The sequence below is a fragment of the Oncorhynchus gorbuscha genome, linkage group LG01, assembly GCF_021184085.1.
Source record: "Oncorhynchus gorbuscha isolate QuinsamMale2020 ecotype Even-year linkage group LG01, OgorEven_v1.0, whole genome shotgun sequence".
NCBI classification, from domain to species: domain Eukaryota; kingdom Metazoa; phylum Chordata; class Actinopteri; order Salmoniformes; family Salmonidae; genus Oncorhynchus; species Oncorhynchus gorbuscha.
The window spans coordinates 74,718,213-74,740,355 of NC_060173.1; the positions used below are offsets into that span (position 1 = coordinate 74,718,213).

General features: G+C 42.3%; 1 protein-coding gene across 2 annotated transcripts in view; it reads left to right on the forward strand.

Annotated features, from left to right (window-relative positions):
* The first annotated feature begins 8,042 nt into the window (after nt 1–8,042).
* Nucleotides 8,043–22,143, forward strand: part of LOC124042022 (acid-sensing ion channel 4-A-like) — a 176,845-nt gene continuing 162,744 nt past the window's right edge. For both annotated transcript variants that reach the window (XM_046360301.1, XM_046360293.1), the window contains exon 1: nt 8,043–9,029. In XM_046360301.1, the coding sequence (XP_046216257.1) occupies nt 8,454–9,029 (576 nt within the window). In that variant the 5' untranslated portion in view covers nt 8,043–8,453. The remainder of the gene's footprint in view (nt 9,030–22,143) is intronic.

A 22,143-nucleotide genomic window follows, 5' to 3' on the forward strand; every position in this document is an offset into this window, starting at 1 on the left:
TTTTGAAGAGGTAGAGGAATTTATATTAAGAAGCTCTTAAAAAGAAAGTGCATTTATTATTTACAAGACACTATGTGTTGTAAAATTGCGCATGAATGATTTTTGGAAAAGGAGATTCAGCCTGTGACATTTAGCTTTTGTTCCTTTGCTTATGGACGAGAGTACCTTTCTTTCTTTAACTTGGGGGTGGGGGTCCGCACACGGGTGAGGGTATGAGGACAGAAATAATATTGGGAGGTTGGGAGGTTTGCACTATTTTGGGTATGTCCTTTATACTGTTCTGTAGATAAAGAGCTCTGCCAATTGTGGTTGTCAATACTTGGATACCCTACCCATTGTCAACAACCTCTCTTTTTTCATTTGATATTTGATCGATTAATGTTGCATTTGTTAGCCTCGGTTTCTATTCTTCCTGTCGCGTTGGTATGAATGATTCGGGAGACAGGCGCAGGAATGCATAATAATGTTTTTTATTCAGCCCAAATTACGATGTGCCGTGTAAAGTACTTAAGTTAAAAAAAACTTTAAAGTACTACTTAAGTAGTTTTTTTTGAGTGTCTGTACTTAACTATATATATATATATTTTTTGATTACTTTTACTTCACTACATTCCTAAAAAAAATAACGTGCTTTTTACTCCTTACATTTTCCATGTCTCCCAAAGGTACTCGTTACATTTTGAATGCTTAGTAGGTCAGGAAAATAGTCCAATTTACGCACTTATCAAGAGAACATCCCTGCTCATCCCTAATGCATCTGATTTGGCGGACTCATTAAACTTAAATGCTTCATTTGTAAATTATGTCAGTGTTGGAGTGTCCCCCTGACTATTCATAAATAAAATAATAAGAAAATTGTGGTGTCTGGTTTGCCTAATATAAGGTGTTAGATAGGATTTACTTTTGATAGGATTTTACTTTTGATACTTAAGTATATTTTTGAAATTACATTCACTTTTAATACTTAAGTATATTTAAAAACAACTACTTTTAGACTTTTACTCAAGTAGTATTTTACTTGGGTGACTCACTTTTACTTGAGTCTGTTAAGGTATCTTGACTTTTACTCAAGTATGACAATTGGATACCTTTTCCTCCACTGGCAGCAATACACTGAAAGTAATGTACTGTGCTCCTTAATGTTCTCACATATGTAGAGCACTACCTGGGAGGTCAAGGGATGTACACTTTCCGTGACTTCTCCCAATATTATTCTCATACTGAAACATTGAAGATATACATGGGTAAGACGTTGCATTTTTTGTTGTTGTAATTAAGCAGTGTACTGCATGTGTTCCTTAATATAAATGATCTTCAGAGCTGTAACAAAAACCCGTGAACCTTGAGCTTCAGGCTCATGTTTGCAAAACATGTCAACTCCTCCGTCCACTGCACTGGCTACACTTGCTGTTTCCCCCAGGGCAATGGATTTACAATCATACGTACAGCAAAATGAGATATGGTCCATCCATATGGTCCTTCAGTAGATAGTCTAACCTTAATAATGAGAGCTCTCATTATGCCCTGGCACTTTGGACTTTGCTTTCATGTAGTATTAAACCATGGTAGCAGAATTAAGTGACTGATCCAATTTCTGCATAAATGGGTGGGGGGCTTTCAATGCCATACCTGAGTGGCTTTCAATGCCATACCAGTTATTTCAGCATTTTCAGAGGAATAAAAAGTAAAAAAGACTTCATCTATAATGAAACGGAGACTGGATGTAAAGCAGAAATTCCATTTCTAGAGTTAACAGTAAGGTAGGTTGGTCTCGGTTATATTCTCAAGGCAGTAAGTTAATACATTCACTTCCATGTATTACCTCATGTAATCTCCAAAGTAAATGTCTTTAAGCCATCCCTCCAAAAGAAAATGTCTCGTTTATCATAAAGTAGGTATAGCATTGCTAACAGTCGCCAATGTTCGCCAGTGTTAACATTGCTAATTGAGTAGTGGTTTAGGCCATAACTGTTTGGGGTTTTAAGCTGGGTTTCTGCATAAGCACTTTGTGACATCTGCTGATGTAAAAAGGGCTTTATATAAATACATTGATGTTATTCAATGTTATTCAATGTTATTCAATGGTATTGTCGAAACCTACTTTGCGACAGTTCTCAGTGATCCTCCCTGAATTTTACACTTGAGTTTTTACCAACTGGGATCTCTGTTACATGGTGAAAATGGTGTTTTACTGGAATAAGAGTAGACTAAATTACATTAAACTTTATTCAGACAATTCAGCTACAACATCAGAAAAAGTTTTGGTACTTTTGCTTGATACAATCAGTATATATAGTAATGTTTTTATACTGAACAAAAATATTAACACAACATGTAAAGTGTTGGTTCCATGTTTCATGAGCTGAAATAAAAATCTCAGAAATGTTCCATAGGCACAAAATGCATATTTCTCTCAAATTTGCTTACATCCCTCTAAGAGGGTATTTCTCTTTTGCCAAGATAATCTATCCACCTGACAGGCGTGGCATATCAAGAAGCCAATTAAACAGCATGATCGTTACACAGGTGCAACTTGCGCTGGGGACAATAAAAGGCCACTTTAAAATGTGCAGTTTTGACACACAACACAATGCCACAAATGTTCCAACTTTTGAAGGAGTGTGCTTTTGGCATTCTGACTGCAGGAATATACACCAGAGCTGTTGCCAGAGAATTTTATGTTAATTTCTCTACCGTCGTTTAAGATCATTTGTCAGCACGTCCAACCGACTTCACAAAAGCATACCACGTGTAGCCAGTCCAGGACCTCCACATCCCACTTCTTCTGAGGAGGACTGGTGGGTGTGCTGAGGAGCGTTTCTGTCTGTAATAAAGCCCTTATGTGGGGAAAAACACATTCTGATTGGCTGGGCCTTGCTCCCCAGTGGGTGTGCAGGGGTGCCCTCCCAGGCCCACCCATGGTTGCACCCCTGCCCGGTCATGTGAAATACATAGATTAGGGCCTAATGAATGTATTTAAATTGACTGATTACCTTATATGAACTGTAACTCGGTAACAATTTGGAAATTGTTACATGTTGCGTTTATATTGTTGTTCAGTATATTTAAAAAACAACAACATTGTAAATCAGTTAATCCTCCCATTTCCCACAGTCCCCCATTCTCAGAGGAGAAACTAGGAAACAAGAAATACAATATTTTGTAGCTGTTATGCAAATCTGACATTTCCCTGGCCTGTCCCAGGCAGTTGGGTTGTCTGTTTGGTGCAGATACCCGCCTGTGTTACTGCTGAGGTAGCAGTCACCTCACCTGCATTCAAGGAGCATCTTTTAACAACTGTCAAAATGAAAACCTCTAACGACAATTACATAGCCTCAAAGTCTCATTTCATTTGCTTGTGTAGCAGGGTTAGGCTAGGCTAGGGTCTGGCAGAATCTCAAACTCCATATCTCATAGTTGCACTCTTGGGAATGAATAGAAATGCCTGTGTGGAAAACGTTTATCCCCAGGAAACGTTTATTCAACAGAGATTGAAGAAAATGTATTTTCCTCCAAGATGAATAAAAAAATATAATGAACTGCAAAACAGAGGTGCAACATCCTGGATTTATTATGTAGCACAAAACTGAAGCATGAAGAGAATTCTCCAGTTCAACTTAGTGTCTATTGATTTTGGTTGTTGTATACAGTATCAGGTCATGCCTTCCATCCCAATCGGTTTTAATTGACAAATTGTTGGTAATTATGTGATATTTGGTTTTATAGCAAGCATCTTCACCATATCCTCTAATGATTTTCGAAGCAATTGCACATTGCACTGTGTTATTTGAGTAGCTCCCCTACTGCTCCTAAAGGTTTGCCAAAAGTAAAGTCAATTCTGACTTTTGATTCAAATTAGTGTATAGTGTGCTCAAAAGGTGTTGCATAGCCTGAAGCCAGTGAAGTGACATTTGAAAGGCTATTAAATGTAATATGTATGGTGTCCATCCACTCTGGGCAGGTTTGGTGATACAATTTCACTTCCTTATATTATAAAATCAATTTTACCAATACAAATATCATTCTTTATGTTCTGAATTGTTCAGTGTTGTAACGTATCATTAACATTATATATAAAATTTTGGATTTCATAACCTAATACCGACGATAATGAGCTTAGAGCTCTGTGCCACTTCTTGACGCGACTTTTGAAGATTTTTGTGGTGGTCTTCTGCAAAGTGGTTTTTGGGGCTGCAAAAAACAAAATGAACATGACCCAAATTCAATTAAATGTAGAAGACTTTGAAAATAAATAGTGTGCGGTATGATCAGTGACATTTCACAGAGATACAGGGTGTTTTTCTGAGAAATATTCTAAAAATAATATGAATTTTGCGTTAATATTGAAGTGTATACTAAAATATGAAAATACATGTCATCAATATCTCAAAAATTGATATCTATCTTACCTCTATATTGTTTCATGTCCTCCGGATTCAAGAAGATGACAAGTTCAATGGTGAGCCTGTCAGTTTAACTTAATTCTCGCACAGAATCCAGCCTAGCTGACGCAATGCTATTTTCCAGATTTTTATTGCATATGTTGATTTAGTCACACTAATCTTGGCCTTCCTACAAGGGTAAAACAGATTATGGTAGAGACATAAGGTTTGTCTCATTGGTTTTCTTAGAGGAGTATCTACAATGAACATATTATTTTACCCATTGGTCAAAGTATGTTTTTGATTGGACACCCTGTAATACGATATTTACCATAGTCTGTAGGGCTCACCCCTACAATTCATTGGAGGTCTGTTGAATGCTTATTAGTATTTATTATGGATCCCAATTAGCTACTGACAAGGCACCAGCTACTCTTTTTGGGGTCCGGCAAAATTAAGGCAGTTGTACAATTTTTAAAACTTTAAAATAAATGTATTACAGAATTCACAACACACATACTCCACTACCACATATCTACAATGCAAAATCCATGTGTACGCGTGTGTATAGTGCGTATGTTATCATGTGTGTGTATGCATGTGTCTGTGCTTATGTTTGTGTTACTTCACAGTCCCCGCTGTTCCATAAGGTGTATTTTTACCTGCTTGCATCAGTTACCTGATGTGAAATAGAGTTCCTTGTAGCCATGGCTCTACATATGTAGTTCTGTGCTCCTCCCATAGTCTGTTCTGGACTTGGGGACTGTGAAGAGACATCTGGGTGGCATGTCTTGTGGGGTTTGCAAGGGTATCCGAGCTGTGTGCTAGTATTTTAAACAGACAGTTCGATACCTTTGGCTTGTCTACACCTCTTACAAAAACAAGTAATGAGTAAGTCAATCTCTCTTCCACTTTGAGCCATGAGAGATTGACATGCATGTCATTAATGTTAGCTCTCCGTGTACTTTTAAGGGCCAGCTGTGCTGCCCTGTTCTGAGCCAACTGCAATTTTCCCAAGTCCCTCTTTGTGGCACCTGACCACACGACTCAACAGTAGTCCAGGTGCCTGTAGGACCTGCCTTGTTGATAGTGTTGTTACGAATGCAGAGCAGTGCTTTATTATGGACAGACTTCTCCCCATCTTAGATACTGTTGTATCAATATGTTTTGACCATGACAGTTTACAATCCAGGTTTACTCCAAGCAATTTCCACATTATTCATTACTATCGTCACAATGCCATTTCTTTGGATTGTTGTGATGTGTGTTACAAATACACCAATCAGAAAATACTCTGTATTCCATATGTGATTTGTGCATGAACAATGGATGCTGAAAGGATCGTAGTGTATGCATCTCAACATAAAGAAGGATCTGACAAAAAAGCACAAAGATCCTTCGCTGAGGTATGACACATAGCAGGGAATTACCAGGCTGCTGGGAGTGGCAGTTGGTTCCTCTTACAGGTTATCAGTAGCATGGTTTTCCTTTTCACTGGTTCCTATTAAAACCTATAGCTACAACTACTAGAGCTACAGTACTGCTGGATGTACCCATTCCTCCTTATTGACATTTTAAGTGACAGCTCTCAAAATATTAAAAAAATGTGATAAAAAACATTGGACATTCCCCAGCGGACACTTACCCTGCCCCCACCCACACTTACCCTGCCCTCACCCCCACCTACCCTGCCCTCACCTCCACTTACCCTGCCCCCACACCCACTTACCCTTCCCCCACCCCCACTTACCCTGCCCCCACCCCCACTTACCCTGCCCTCACCCCCACTTACCCTGCCCCCACCCCCACGTACCCCACCCCCACTTACCCTGCCCCTACCCCCACTTACCCCACCCCCACTTACCCTGCCCCTACCCCCACTTACCCCACCCCCACTTACCCTGCCCCTACCCCCACTTATCCCACCCCCACTTACCCCGCCCCTACCCCCACTTACCCCACCCCCACTTACCCTGCCCCTACCCCCACTTACCCCACCCCCACTTACCCCACCCCCACTTACCCTGCCATCACCCCCACTTACCCTGCTCCCACATTTATCATTGCTACAGTTGTAAATGTGCATATATTATTATTTTTATTGTCTCCTTCATACAGGGCATCATTGTAAATAAGAATTTGTTCTTAACCGACTTGCCTAGTGAAATAAAGGTTCATTCAATTACAGATCTTTTTTTTGACCTGCACTGTTTGGAGCTCAGAGCATAAGATTTTCACTTTACTCTGCGATATATAGTTTTTTTTTACATGTCTTGGCTGAAGGCAAATATAATGATCTCCAATACGTGAAGTTATTCCATTTGCCATAACGTGTCTTCTACATTTTTTTTGTAGGCTGGATTGAGGGCTGTACCCCTCCCCCAGGATGATGATCAACCCCAGATCTCTGTGTGGCTGCTGTAAATACCCTGAGAATGCTGAGGTTATCTCTATATCAAAGACTTCATGTCCAGCAGACCTCACTGCCAGAAGCAAGGTTAAACCATGTTCCTTAGATATCTCAATGTATCTATAAGGAATTACGATCAAGGGTCCTTTGTTTGACAAAGTAAAACCGCTTGTAGGAGTGACTACCATGACAATGATCAAAGAAGAAATATACAGTGAGAAGTCACGGTTAGGGCTTCAATAGTTACTTGGGGGCACCTTGTCAGTTCTCACTGTGGATAGGAATTGCCTTGGCTTGCACAAACTAAGGACATATTGTTGTCTTTGCAATCAATATCTCAATCCGTGATCACTCATTATTTCTATAATTTAACAAGATTTCATGCTAATTGTTTATACTGCCAAAAATAACTTCCCTGCTATTTCACAGTATGACTTACTCCCCCAGTCTATGTAGTGAGTAACTAAGACAGTGGAGGGTGAGCAAAAAATACCTTTAAAAAGCTTGTCCCCATAGTTCCTTGTTCAATCTGTAATAATCCTGTTTCTCTACGCTGTCACCATCTCCACTTGAGGGGACTTGGCACATGTGTTTAAAGCAGTTCAATTCACCTTTTAAATATGCCTTTTCTTTAAAGGTTCCAGCCGTGTGATGTGACCAGCATGAGTAATCCCATTTAAAGGGGAATAACATGCATAAGGGAGCCCAATTTTGTGCCCCCTATTTACATAATTTAGTTTGGCAATCTGGAAAAGGGCTATTAACAGCATGGGGGGGGGTAGATCGATACTTTATTTCAACATCTCCAGCGTCATCTTGGTCCCAGATAAGAAGGCATCCACTAATTCAAATTCATGCTGGAGCCTGTGACGCTGCCATTAATTCCTGATAAGAAAGGACCGTTGTACTGCCTTACTTAATCTCTGACAGATGCTTCAGCCGGAATCGATAGTCTTTCACTTTTTTTTTTCCAAAGAGAAGATTGATTGCTAGGAGTTACCTGCTGCTCATTTCTACTTATCTCATTCCTCATTATTTTTCAAATTAGGCATTCTCTGGGGAACCCGAGGGGGGTTGGCATTAAAAACCAGTGACCCACTGAAATTCACATCAAGCACCGGATGTTTGGTGGAACAACCTTTGAAACCAACTTATTGCGGTCAAGGAGTAAAACAGTGTTACACACAAGTGGATTAAGCAGGAGCAGGCTATGGGAAGATCAGGGACGTACGACGGGGGAAGTTGTGGCTCGCGCCAGTGAAGAGGAAATAATCACAATGCTGCCTTCTCATGAATCATTAAGTAGCCCCATGCCTCTTAGCTCGACTCAAAACGCTGCATTTTCATCTATGGGTCTGAAAGGGTGTTTTTTGACAGCAGTATTACTGCTGATAAGCAAGACTCTGCCAGCTGATCAAGTACTGAGACAAGCATCCTGAGCAGCAGCTACACAGCAGCACTAGTCACTATGAGCAGTGGCAGTCAGTAGCAGCAGCACTAACAGCAGAAGCAGCAGCAACAGCAACTCTCTCGTGCCTTTTTTCTTCTTCTTTCTGTAGTTATAATCTGTTCTGAGATCAACGGCCAGGGAAGACGGGACAAGTGGATCAGGGCTGATAGCTGTCATCAAAACAACCCCAAACGCAGACCTGGCTGCCCACATGCCGATCGAATTTGTTTGCAAAATCAAATTTGCAGAGGAGGATGAGAAGCAGAAAGGCAAACAGGATGGGGACAAGGAGAGTCTGATTGAGGAGAGCTGCACTCCTCCAGCTAAGGACCTGGTTGGCTTCGCCAACTCCAGCTCTCTCCATGGAATTAACCACATCTTTGTCTCGGGGCGCCTGGGCATTCGGCAGACCCTCTGGGCACTTGCCCTTTTGGCTTCTCTGGCACTCTTTTTGTACCAAGCAGCAAAGTGTGCCATCTCTTACCTGGAGCACCCTCACGTCACGGCTTTGAATGAGGAAGCAAGCCCTGAGATGGTCTTTCCTGCTGTGACCATCTGCAACATCAACCGCTTTCGTTTCTCTGCTCTCACCGATGCCGACATCTACCACCTGGCTAACCTCACAGGTCTACCTCCAAAAAACCGAGATGGCCACAAGCCCACTGATTTGGACTATCCTGCGCCCGACATGCAGGACATCTTCAACCGGACGGGACATCAGCTGGATGAGATGCTGAAGAGCTGCAACTTCAGTGGACAGAACTGCTCTGCCGAGGACTTCTCTGTGGTAAGTTGAAAAGTTTCCCAAATTAGACTTGCTTGTGTCTTGTTCTGAGAAAGAATTTCATTTCATTCGGTGTTCATCTAAACTAAAACATTTAAAATACTGAAAACACAAGGCATTAGAAAAATAAGTATCCATGTTCTTATGTATTCTGAATTTTATAAAACACAATTCCTTGGGACATAGCACTTGTCGTGTATTTCCAAAACACCTGGAGGCCTGAAAGAGAAGGTTGGAGTCAGCTCAATACTTTAAAGTGTAATTAGTGCCATTTAAATTCTCTGTTCGATAGTGTTACTTGAAGAGCCATGTGCTTTTTACTGGGACAAGCTTATAAAAATAGGATTCAGAGCTCTGTGTCAGTTAGCTTTCATCATGCACAGGGCAGCAACAGTTCTCTCATGATTTCCTAGTGTTTGAGAATGTAACGGCATGGAACAACTGCTCTGGCTCCCCTAAAGGGAATAAAATACTGTTTACTTTTTAAATACACGCTGTGGTTTTGTGCTACCTCTGATGCCAGCAGCTGAGAGAGTTCATGGCAACAAGAGAATATTTTAAATGCGAACTTCTCTTTCCCTCACTCCCTCTCTCTTTCTCTCTCTGGCATTGCAGAACCGCTGCCTCTCAGCTCTTGAACCTTTCAGGAGGGGAGGAGTAATGTTCCGCCAACGTTGTATTTCAATCTCACTGCTGTTAAGATTAAATATTTAGAGACAGACATACATGATTCTTGCATTAGCCAGATTGACTAAAAGGAATAAAAAATAAATTCCATAAGCTTCTCTCACATCCGGACAGGAAGGTAAGGGACTCTGTCTCTGTCTGTCTGTCTGTCTGTCTGTCTGTCTGTCTGTCTGTCTGTCTGTCTGTCTGTCTGTCTGTCTGTCTGTCTGTCTGTCTGTCTGTCTGTCTGTCTGTCTGTCTGTCTGTCTGTCTGTCTGTCTGTCTGTCTGTCTGTCTGTCTGTCTGTCTGTCTGTCTGTCTGTCTGTCTGTCTGTCTGTCTGTCTGTCTGTCTGTCTGTCTGTCTGTCTGTCTGTCTGTCTGTCTGTCTGTCTGTCTGTCTGTCTGTGTGTGTGTGTGTGTGTGTGTGTGTGTGTGTGTGTGTGTGTGTGTGTGTGTGTGTGTGTGTGTGTGTGTGTGTGTGTGTGTGTGTGTGTGTGTGTGTGTGTGTGTGTGTGTGTGTGTGTGTGTTGTGCACTATTTATTAAAGCCACAGTCCTGATAGCAGATGGATGTTTTCCCTCTATCCAGGAGGAACAGGAATATGCAATGGCTTTAGTGATGATAAAGTACTGGTGTCAAGTCCTAATAGGCTGTGTTGAACATTGATATGCTCACTTTCCTGAGACCCAAGGATTCTCTCTTTTCGTGGTGATTAAACAGTAATACCCTTTGATCTGCCATGTTACAGACCAAGGAAATAATGACGTATCCTTCCTTATTTCTGTGACTGTTGCAATGTATTGGCAGCTTGTTTCATATGCAGTACTTCTGATCTTCAAAAGAATCTCTCACATAGTGACATGTTATTGCCCCTGACATGTAGTAAGATCAACGTAGATTTCTCTTCTTTTTTTTCATCATCCTAAAATAAAAATAAAATGACGGGTAAAGATGGCAAAATACTGGCAGCTTTGGAGATGCAATTCCAAAAGTTTGCAAAGTGCTTGGGTTCAAGCTATTGCTGCACCAGTTGATGAGAATGTCATATGACACTTTGACAGTCCCTTCTCTCTAAGTACATCAATTAGGGGAAGATTGTGACATCCAGGAACGGGGCTGTCCTGTGTCAGCTGTTGAAACCTCGCTAGTTCCCCGGGATGGGGAGTGACTTCAGCACAGATTAAGATCCCGTAGAAAGTTCCTTAAGTTGCTGTTTTCTCTCTGTCAGCTATGGGATCTGCATTTCGGGGGCTGTCAGTTGGATTTGTTACAGGCTTCCTACTGCCTCCACGCATGACAAGTCATTTACTCCACCCCCAAGGGCAGCACAACTGGGAGGGAGCGTCTGTGTAAGGTGCCAGCCTTCCTGGTTTGCGAGCTCTGGATAAGGGCAGGCAGGGAAAGGATGGGATGGATGTGCGCTAGGTAGCTAACGGATGTTAAAACCATCCACAGTCTCTCTCACACTGCATTTACTCCTCTTTTCATATGTGCGTGCCTCTGAGGAACGTGGAGCAACAGAAGTATGCAGCTAAGACTGAATATTAAACTAACTCACTAGAAGCATTGTTATTACAGGCAATATGCAATTAAACACACACACTATCTCTCTCTCTCTCTCTCTCTCTCTCTCTCTCTCTCTCTCTCTCTCTCTCTCTCTCTCTCTCTCTTCTCTGTTTACTTTTTATTATTTTTCCTCCGTGATTTGCATATATCGGGAAGGCCTTATGCACAGGGCTGTGAGTTTCAATGGATCATTCAGAGGTTTCCAGATGTTTTGTTTAGGTAATGACTGAGATGCTGCTCTGAGGAAAAGTGTCTCATGAATAATCTCATTCCAAGGCATTTGTCATTTCATTATTTGTCCCTAAAGAAACATTCTGTCTTTATTACCTTGCAACTTTACTTTGATATTTTTCAACTGGTCTCTCACAGAACACTTCAGTGTTCTCAAGTTAGACACATAATTGAATTGAAAAATTACACGGTGTGACACACTGTGAGTCTGAATCATGTGCTTTGAAATGCAATAATTGGTAGGGAAAAAGGAATTCAAAAACATGCATTTGCGCTTGAGGCACTCAAGACCCAACCGAGATAGCGGTACATAGCAATTTATTGTACATTCTGGTCCCTAAGAATGAAATGATTTTCAAAGAAAAAGAAGCTTTGTCATCCAAACAAGGTAGCTCTGTTGGAAGCCTATCGTCAGAAACTCCTTGGATCGATGTGGACTATCAAAGACCTGTTGGAAGCCTATCGTCAGAAACACCTTGGATAGATGTGGACTAACAAAGACCTGTTGGAAGCCTATCGTCAGAAACACCTTGGATAGATGTGGACTATCAAAGACCTGTTGGAAGCCTATCGTCAGAAACACCTTGGATAGACGTGGACTATCAAAGACCTGTTGGAAGCCTATCGTCAGAAACACCTTGGATAGACGTGGACTAACAAAGACCTGTTGGAAGCCTATCGTCAGAAACACCTTGGATAGACGTGGACTATCAAAGACATGTTGGAAGCCTATCGTCAGAAACACCTTGGATAGATGTGGACTATCAAAGACCTGTTGGAAGCCTATCGTCAGAAACACCTTGGATAGATGTGGAAGACCTGTTGGAAGCCTCACACAGGAAGCGGCGCAACAAAGACCTGTTGGAAGCCCTACACCCAAATAAGGGCACTGCGTTCATCCTATACCACTGAGGTCAGAAACACCTTGGATAGATGTGGACTAACAAAGAGCTGTTGTCGTTTTACAGGAGATTGATTGGTGTATTTTTTGCTGTTATTTTGCTTTGGAAATAAATTGATAAGAAAAATGCAGCTACTAGCGTTGTCATATTTTACGTTTTACAGATGTAACGCAACATTAGCCGTCCCCAGTCCCTATTCAATTCAACAATCTATTTTCCTAGTAGGTCTTGATGTTCATATCAAATTTAAGAATGTGTTGACTGGTCAACAAATAGGAAAACAAATAGCTGATCTATTTTAAAACGCGGTCGTACATAATTACATATCAGAAGGATTTGTTTCCCTTCATTAGGCTAATAACTTTGCAGATTGTCAGCATTGTTTGACTAGCATCTTATACCATTTGGTGTAATTAAAAATCATATTGACTCTGATTATTTTAGCACCAGATAGAGCTGACCCAACACGCCAGTTTTTTTTAACCTCCAGGATAATTGTTATTTCATTGTGTTGTGCTATCATGTAAATCTGTCTCCCCAGCATGTGCAGAGAGCCCTTTGGCATTTTAAAGAGGATATTTTGGATTTGTTTGCTCTCTCAGTCAGCTCTGTTTGCAGCTGCATTATCAGATTTAGCTTGCAATAAGGACAGATCCCTTCTAAATATATTCATATGGTTAATTAATTGGTGTTGGTATGATGTGCAGCAGTCTATGTAACATGGGTTAACGCAGTCACAATTAAAGGTGTCTGCAATTTGGCCCCTTTGCAATTTGTCATTTCTGCGTGTTAAGTCATTGTTGAGAGGCTGGTGTGTTTTAATCGACAATTGAATATTTAACAACGTGATCCTGAATGGTTAACTGTTCTTGATCTCCTTTACCTCATCTATTTCAATCAAATCAGAAGTGTTGGAACAAGGATAATGAAATCAATAGTATGCAGAATGGTTAGGCAAGCATGTATGGTGATGCTGTTGTTGATCCATACCAAGGCAGACAACTGCCTGACTAGATATCTGGAGCTTTGTCCATACAGCATACGGCTTTGAGCCAGGTTGTATTAACCTACAGCTTGTTATTGCTAAGCTCTAGTGAATTTCCTATACGCAAAAACTCCCAAGTCAACAACATAAGTAGGCACTCTTTATATCTGATTTCTTTGTGTCGTCCTGTGAAATGATTTGCCAAGAACCGGTGCTCTTTGTTGACACTGTCAACAAGTGGGCTGGCACCCACCCACTCCCGGGGTGGCATGTCACCCTTGTCTTGGAGTGAGTGATGCACATGAGCATGACATCAGGTCCCCCAGTGGGTTTAGCATCTGACCCCCCCCCCCCCATCCATCCAGCCCCCCGACAGAGGACTGGGGACCGTGAAAGTGACCGCCTTTCTGGAGCTTCATCTGAAACAACCTGTCAATTAGCCATCCAGTTCCACTGCTATGGGCCTATCTCTCTGCAGCTTACCATGCTACTCCACATCTCATCTGATGTACAGACTCTGTCTGAATTTAGAGCCCTCTTTAGTTAGGATATGAGCAGCTAGGGGAGACCACACATTTGCAGTTGCTAGCTGTGCCACTAGAGATCTTGGTTCGAGTCCAGGCTCTGTCGCAGCCGGCCGGGACCGAGAGACCCGTGGGGCGGTACACAATTGGCCCAGTGTCGTTCGGGTTGCGGGAGGGTTTGGCCGGCAAGGATGGCCTTGTCCCATTGCGTTCTAGCAACTCCTGTGGCGGTCCGGAAGCCTGCACGCTGACACGGATGCCAGGTGTACGGTGTATCCTCTGACACATTGGTGTCGCTGGCTTCTGGGTTAAGCGGGCATTGTGTCAAGAAGCAGTGTGGCTTGGTTGGGTCGTGTTTCGTAGGACGCACGGCTCTCAACCTTCACCTCTCCAGAGTCCGTATGGGAGTTGCAGCGATGAGACAAGACTGTAACTACAATTGGATACCATGAAATTTGGGTGAAAAAGGGGTAAAAGTAAAAGAATATATATACTGTATATTTAACTTCTACGGGATAATATATTTATTTGAACCTCTAATCAACGATGATGGTATTATCTTTTACCAGATCTAATGTGTTATATTCTCCGTCATTCATTTCACATTTCCACAAACTTTAAAGTGTTTCCTTTCAAATGGTATCAAGAATATGCATATCCTTGCTTCAGGTCCTGAGCTTCAGGCAGTTAGATTTGGGTATGTCATTTTAGGTGAAAATTGAAAAAAAGGGTTGGATCCTTATAAAGAAATACTTCAGTTTATCCCGTATCAAGCTGCTCTCTGATGGGGGATACGCAAACAGTACTGTAGGTGTAACCTATTCCGGGCCCTGTCCAACAAACACTGTCCTCCTCCACGCTGGAAATGAATTAGTCAAATTGGTCGGCTGCTTTACTCAATATGCATCATCAACATCTAATTAGATTAATCCATCCTGTGGCCAGCTACTGTATAATACAAAACCAAACAGTTTATATTCTTAAAGGATTTGTATTTTTTAAATAATTTCTGAGCAGATTTAAAACATCTTACCTCTGCAAGCTTTGGAACACTAGGCTGTATATGAGGAGAAGCTAGAGCTTAGGGGTGGCTTGTAACTCTACAATAAAGGTTTCTAATGCTCCGGTGAAGTTAACCCCCTTCTAACCCCTGGGTGTCATCTACTCATACATTTGTCTCCTTTTGAGAAGTAGCACACCAAGCTGTTGGTTGTGTTAATGCATGTGCGTGCTTGTGTGTACACACACGTTTCATCACAGGCTGAAGGACTTGGTTCAACAAGATTGATAATAACCCCCAACTGGCCCTCCCCCTTCCATGGATCGATATATCCTTCAGTCAGATTGCTTCCCAGGCCTTAAGCCTAGTGTGACTAATTATCTGGTTGCTGTGTTTTGGTCCGGGTCTCTGCTGCATTTGTTGATGCTGCCAGAGCCAGGTTCGAGTTTGATTTTAGTCTAGAGCAACATTTCTGTTAGTAGAAACAGAGTTGTTGGTCGAACTCAGTCAATAGGGCTGACTTTTCCTAATTTACATGTAAAGTGTGCTCCAATGGTCTATTACTATTAAGCAATGAACCATGAGTAGCCATTTCCACACCTCACACAATATTGGGCTGAAAATACATTTGTTATTCTCTATACAGTGGGGTCCAAAATTATTTACATCCTTGATAAAGATGAGCAGTAATGAGTGTATAAAATAAATAAATCAAATACAGAGCTACAAGTGGGGCAAAAAAGTATTTAGTCAGCCACCGATTGTGCAAGTTCTCCCACTTAAAAAGATGAGAGAGGCGTGTAATTTGCATCATAGGTACACTTCAACTATGACAGACAAAATGAGAAAAGAAATACAGAAAATCACATTGTAGGATTTTTTATGAATTTAGTGTACCTATGATGCAAATTACAGGCCTCTCTCATTTTTTTAAGTGGGAGAACTTGCACAATTGGTGGCTGACTAAATACTTTTTTTGCCCCACTGTATATTGTACGCTAAAAAGAACAGGGAAATTCTATTATTTTATACTAATATTTTATATATTTTATACTTTTATACTAATAGAATTATAAAACACATTAATGTGTACCATGATTACGGAAAATTAATTGTGAATAATGATGCGTGAAAAAGATAGAGTGTAAAAGGTTATACCCCTAAGTCATGCTAACTTCTCACCATTACCAATGACAGGGGATGTTAGCATGTCTTGGGGGTATGATTTTTGACCCTCGCTAACTTTCTCACTCATCATTATTCACAATTCATTTAGGATTATCCGCAATCATGATAGCATCCACATTAATGTAGACGTGTTTAGAAACCTTCTATTCTTATTTGCAATAATAGTGACTCCAAAATGACACAGTACATTATTTAGCATTCATTTCTATTGGGCACAAAACAATCTGAAATCTAACCAAAATGAACTGCAAATGCATGCAAGTTTGTAGAGTCACAAGCTTGATGTTAGGAATATGGGACCAAATACTAAACTTTTGACTATTTTGACCCCTACCTTTTTGAGAAAAAAAGTATTACAGTACATGTTAAATAATATATTTTTGAGAAAAAAGTATTACAGTACATGTTAAATAATATATTTTTGAGAAAAAAAAGTATTACAGTACATGTTAAATAATATATTTTTGAGAAAAAAAGTATTACAGTACATGTTAAATAATATCTTTTTGAGAGAAAAAAATATTACTTGTTAGGTAAAATCTTTCTCTGAGCAATTGTATTAGTATTAAATAATATAATATCCCTATTGTTTGTAGCGTACAATATAGCTGTCATGTTTTGTCTTATTTTGTCTTGTCATTTTGCTTTTCCCTCTGTTCGTTTTCCCCCTGCTGGTCTTTTTAGGTTCGTTCCCCTCTTTCTCTCTTCCTCCCTCTCTCTCTTCTCTCTATCGCTCCGTTCCTGCTCCCAGCTGTTCCTATTCCCCTAATCAATCATTTAGTCTTCCCACACCTGTTCCCTATCTTTCCCCCTGATTAGTCCCTATTTCTCCCCTTGTTTTCCGTTTCTGCCCTGTCGGATCCTTGTCTATTGTTCACCGTGATGTGTTTGTGTATCGCCCTGTCGTGTCGTGTTTCCCTCAGATGCTGCGTGGTGAGCAGGTGTCTGAGTCTGCTAAGTTCAAGTGCCTTCCCGAGGCAACCTGCAGTTCAAGATCGAGTCTCCAGTCTGTTCTCGTCATTACGAGTGGAAATTGTGTTTTTTGATTGTATTTTTACTTTACTGGATTAAAGACTCTGTTTTCGCCAAGTCGCTTTTGGGTCCTCATTCACCTGCATAACAGAAGGATCCGACCAAGTATGGACCCAGCGACTATGGATTCTCTCTACTCTACTCTCGAGTTCCAGGGAGCGATGCTCAGCAGACACGAGCAGGAATTGTCTGCTGCTCGGCATGCCGTTGAGACCCTGACCGCTCAGGTCTCCGACCTCTCAGGACAGTATCAGAGTCTTCGTCTCGTGCCACCAGCTACTTCCGGGTCTTCCGAGCCTCCGGAACCTAGGGTTAATAACCCACCATGTTATTCTGGGCAGCCCACTGAGTGCCGCTCCTTTCTCACCCAGTGTGATATAGTGTTCTCTCTCCAACCCAACACATACTCAAGAGAGAGAGCTCGGATTGCCTACGTCATATCACTCCTTACTGGTCGGGCTCGGCAGTGGGGCACAGCTATCTGGGAGGCAAGCGCTGAGTGTACTAACAATTATCTGAACTTTAAAGAGGAGATGATAAGAGTTTTTGATCGTTCAGTTTTTGGGAAAGAAGCTTCTTGGTCCCTGTCTTCCCTATGTCAAGGTAATCGATCCATAACGGATTACTCTATAGAGTTTCGCACTCTTGCTGCCTCCAGTAACTGGAACGAGCAGGCGTTGCTCGCTCGTTTTCTGGAGGGACTCCACGCTAAGGTTAAGGATGAGATTCTCTCTCGGGAGGTTCCATCCAGCGTGGATTCTTTGATTGAACTCGCTATTCGCATTGAACGACGGGTAGATCTTCGTCACCGAGCTCATAGAAGAGAGCTCGCGTTAACTGTGTCTCCCCTCTCTCGGACACTACCATCTTTCCCCACTGACTCAGGTGTTGAGCCCATGCAGCTGGGGGGTATTCGCATCTCGACTAAGGAGAGGGAACGGAGAATCACCAACCGCCTCTGTCTCTATTGCGGTTCCGCTGGTCATTTTGTCATTTCATGTCCAGTTAAAGGCCAGAGCTCATCAGTAAGCGGAGGGCGACTGATAAGCGCTACTAGACGGTCCTCTCCGTCAAGTACCTGTACTACTTTACCGGTCCATCTACGCTGGACCGGATCGGCAGCTTCCTGCAGTGCATTAATAGACTCTGGGGCGGAGGGCTGTTTTATGGACGAAGCCTGGGCTCGGGAACATGACATTCCTCTCAGACAGTTAGGGGAGCCCACGGTCATGTTCGCCTTGGATGGTAGTCCTCTCCCCAGTATATTATGTGAAACACTACCTTTAACCCTCACTGTATCTGGTAACCATAGTGAGACCATTTCTTTTTTGATTTTTTGTTCACCTTTTACACCTGTTGTTTTGGGTCATCCCTGGCTAGTGTGTCATAATCCTTCTTTTGATTGGTCTAGTAATTCTATCCTTTCCTGGAACGTTTCTTGTCACGTGAAGTGTTTCATGTCTGCTATTTCTCCCGTTTGTTCTGTCCCCTCTTCTCAGGAGGAACCTGGTGATTTGACAGGAGTGCCGGAGGAATATCATGGTCTGCGCACGGTCTTCAGTCGGTCCAGAACCAACTCCCTTCCTCCTCACCGGTCGTATGATTGTTGTTCTGATCTCTTTAAGAAGCATTTTGCATCCGCTCCTATCCTTGTTGCACCTGACGTCACTAAACAGTTTATTGTTGAGGTTGACGCGTCGGGGGTGGGCGTGGGAGCCATTCTGTCCCAGCGCTCCGATACTGACGATGGGGTCCACCCTTGTGCGTATTTTTCTCATCGCCTGTCACCGTCGGAACATAACTATGATGTGGCTAACCGCGAACTGCTCGCCATCCGTTTTGCCCTAGGCAAATGGCGACAGTGGTTGGAGGGCGACCGTTCCTTTGTCGTTTGGACTGACCAAAGGAACCTTGAGTACATCCGTTCTGCCAAACGACTGAATGCGCGTCATGCTCGTTGGGCGTTGTTTTTCGCTCGTTTCGAGTTCGTTATTTCTTATTGCCCGGGTACTAAGAACACCAAGCCTCATGCTTTATCCCGTCTCTTTAGTTCTGCTGTGGCTTCTACCAATCCCGAGGGGATCCTTCCTGTTGGGCGTGTTGTCGGGTTGACAGTCTGGGGAATTGAAAGACAGGTTAAGCAAGCACTCACGCACACTGCGTCGCCGCGCGCTTGTCCTAGTAACCTTCTTTTTGTTCCTGTTTCTACTCGTCTGGCTGTTCTTCAGTGGGCTCACTCTGCCAAGTTAGCTGGCCATCCCGGCGTTCGAGGTACTCTTGCTTCTATTCGCCAGCGGTTTTGGTGGCCTACTCAGGAGCGTGACACGCGCCGTTTCGTGGCTGCGTGTTCGGACTGCGCGCAGAAGAAGTCTGGTAATTTTTTTTCTGCTTCTGCTCCTGGTCTTGCTGGGTCTCAGTCTGTTCCCTGCCATCGCATCTCTCCTGTTCTTGTTCCTGCCCTTGCTGTGTCTCAGTCTGTCCCTAGTTGTTACTCTCCTGGCCTGTTTGGTCCTGTTTGCTCTAAAGCTTTCAGTTCTCTACCCGTGTCTCATTTTTTTTTAGAGTAGTACCCTAGTTTCCCTTTTTATCGTTTTTCGTTACGGTCCTGAGGAGAGGAGTTGGGTTCTTTCTCGGGACGTGCTGGACCGTTTGTGATCTATGATTTCCTCCGTTGCCGCCAGTGTTCCTCCTCGAGAGTGCCAGGAGGCGCTCGGTGAGTGGGGGGGTACTGTCATGTTTTGTCTTATTTTGTCTTGTCATTTTGCTTTTCCCTCTGTTCGTTTTCCCCCTGCTGGTCTTTTAGGTTCGTTCCCCTCTTTCTCTCTTCCTCCCTCTCTCTCTTCTCTCTATCGCTCCGTTCCTGCTCCCAGCTGTTCCTATTCCCCTAATCAATCATTTAGTCTTCCCACACCTGTTCCCTATCTTTCCCCCTGATTAGTCCCTATTTCTCCCCTTGTTTTCCGTTTCTGCCCTGTCGGATCCTTGTCTATTGTTCACCGTGCTGTGTTTGTGTATCGCCCTGTCGTGTCGTGTTTCCCTCAGATGCTGCGTGGTGAGCAGGTGTCTGAGTCTGCTAAGTTCAAGTGCCTTCCAGAGGCAACCTGCAGTTCAAGATCGAGTCTCCAGTCTGTTCCGTCATTACGAGTGGAAATTGTGTTTTTTGATTGTATTTTTACTTTACTGGATTAAAGACTCTGTTTTCGCCAAGTCGCTTTTGGGTCCTCATTCACCTGCATAACAATAGCTCAGTATTTGAATTATTTATTTTATACTGTCATTATTGCTCATCTTAATCAAGGGTGTCAATCATTTCCGACCCTACTGTATGTTTTGAAAAACAGTTTTGCACTCTCCATCTGAATACAGTAGGGTTGCATCCCAAATGGCACCCTATTCCCGATGTGTGAGCTGTAATGAACGGTACTGAACATAAATATAAATGCAACGTAAAACAATTTCAATGATTTTACTGAGTTACAGTTCATATAAGGAAATCAGTCAATTGAAATAAATTAATTATGCCCTAAACTATGGATTTCACATTACTGGTCAGGGGCACAGCCATGGGTGAGCCTGGGAGGGCACGTGGTCTGCAGAGGCCGGTTGGATGCACTGCCAAGTGGTGGGGGTTGCACGCTCCCTAAGACTTGAGAGATCTGTTGCTTTGTGTTGGGTAACAAAACTGCACATTTTCGATTGGCCTTTTATTGTCCCCAGCACAAGGTGCCCCTGTGTAATGATCATGCTGTTTAATCAGCTTCTTGATATGCCACTGTCAGGTGGATGGATGATCTTGACAAAGGAGAAACGCTCACTAATAGGGATGTAACAAATAAATAATGAGATAAATAATGATTTTGTGCATTTGGAACATTTCTGGGATCTTTTATTTCAGCTCACGAAACATGGGACCAACATGTTGTGTTTTATATTTTTGTTCAGTATATATAGGGAATAGTGCACTAAGTAATGCGCTATATAGGGAATATAATTTGGGACACAACCTAGGTGATGATGATGAAAGCTACTGACCAAAGATGCACTGTACAGTAAGTACTCTTTTCTTTCTTCAGTGGAGACAGCCGTGAGAGCTGTTTTTGCTTGGGTTTTCGAATCACCGAATACATTAGTGGAAATGTATCAAGCCTGCTTTTAGACCACACAAGATAATACATGCTTGCATGTTGTTTCTTTAACCAGTATCGCGTATATACTTTGAAAGATGAATGTTTGAATTCCAAAGATATTTAAAATGTAGAAACCATTGTGGCTGCGATTTGCATGGAAATAGCGGTGATTACTTGGGCTACCATTCAGCGGCAGAAAATGACAAGGAGCACAAATGTCACGGTGCATATCTACTCCCAGTGCTATCTGCATCTGCATGATGCTGCACTGTCTGTGCCTGGTACTGTATATCTGATTGGCTGGACAATTGGCCCATGTTCTGAATTATGTCTAATGTCACACACTTGGCTCGGCCCCTTGCTGATCTTTTGAGAGTGTCCTGGCCCCACTTTTGCATGAATTATCGAGCGGAATTTCAAACAATGTATTTCATTTTCTGTGCTCATTTAACAGGTTCATTTTATACCTTTTTGCATATTTGCCACTATTGCTAAAAAAAATACGCAATCCAGGTAGGACCTATATGGATATGGTGGCATTACTGTCAGGTGTGAAATTCTGTCTTGATCATTCAGAACACAAGTGTCATGAAGAGGACCACTACTAGAATCCCTTTTTCCTGTGAGAGAGGTTTGTTAAAGCCTGTGGTATGGTTCCCAATATTGCTATATATAGAAAACATTGGGCCTGATTTACTAAGAATTTAAACTAGTACAAAGTTTGCACTTTTGAGTTTGAGAAGGGCATACACCATAGTGGGATGATTTATCTCTGTCCCCCCCTGACTTAGAATACCAGATGCAAACGTTGCACTGGTGTAAATGGACATCTGTTATGTTGAGTGGGGAAAAAAGTGGAAATAATAATGAAAAAAACCTTTAACAGTACTTTAGT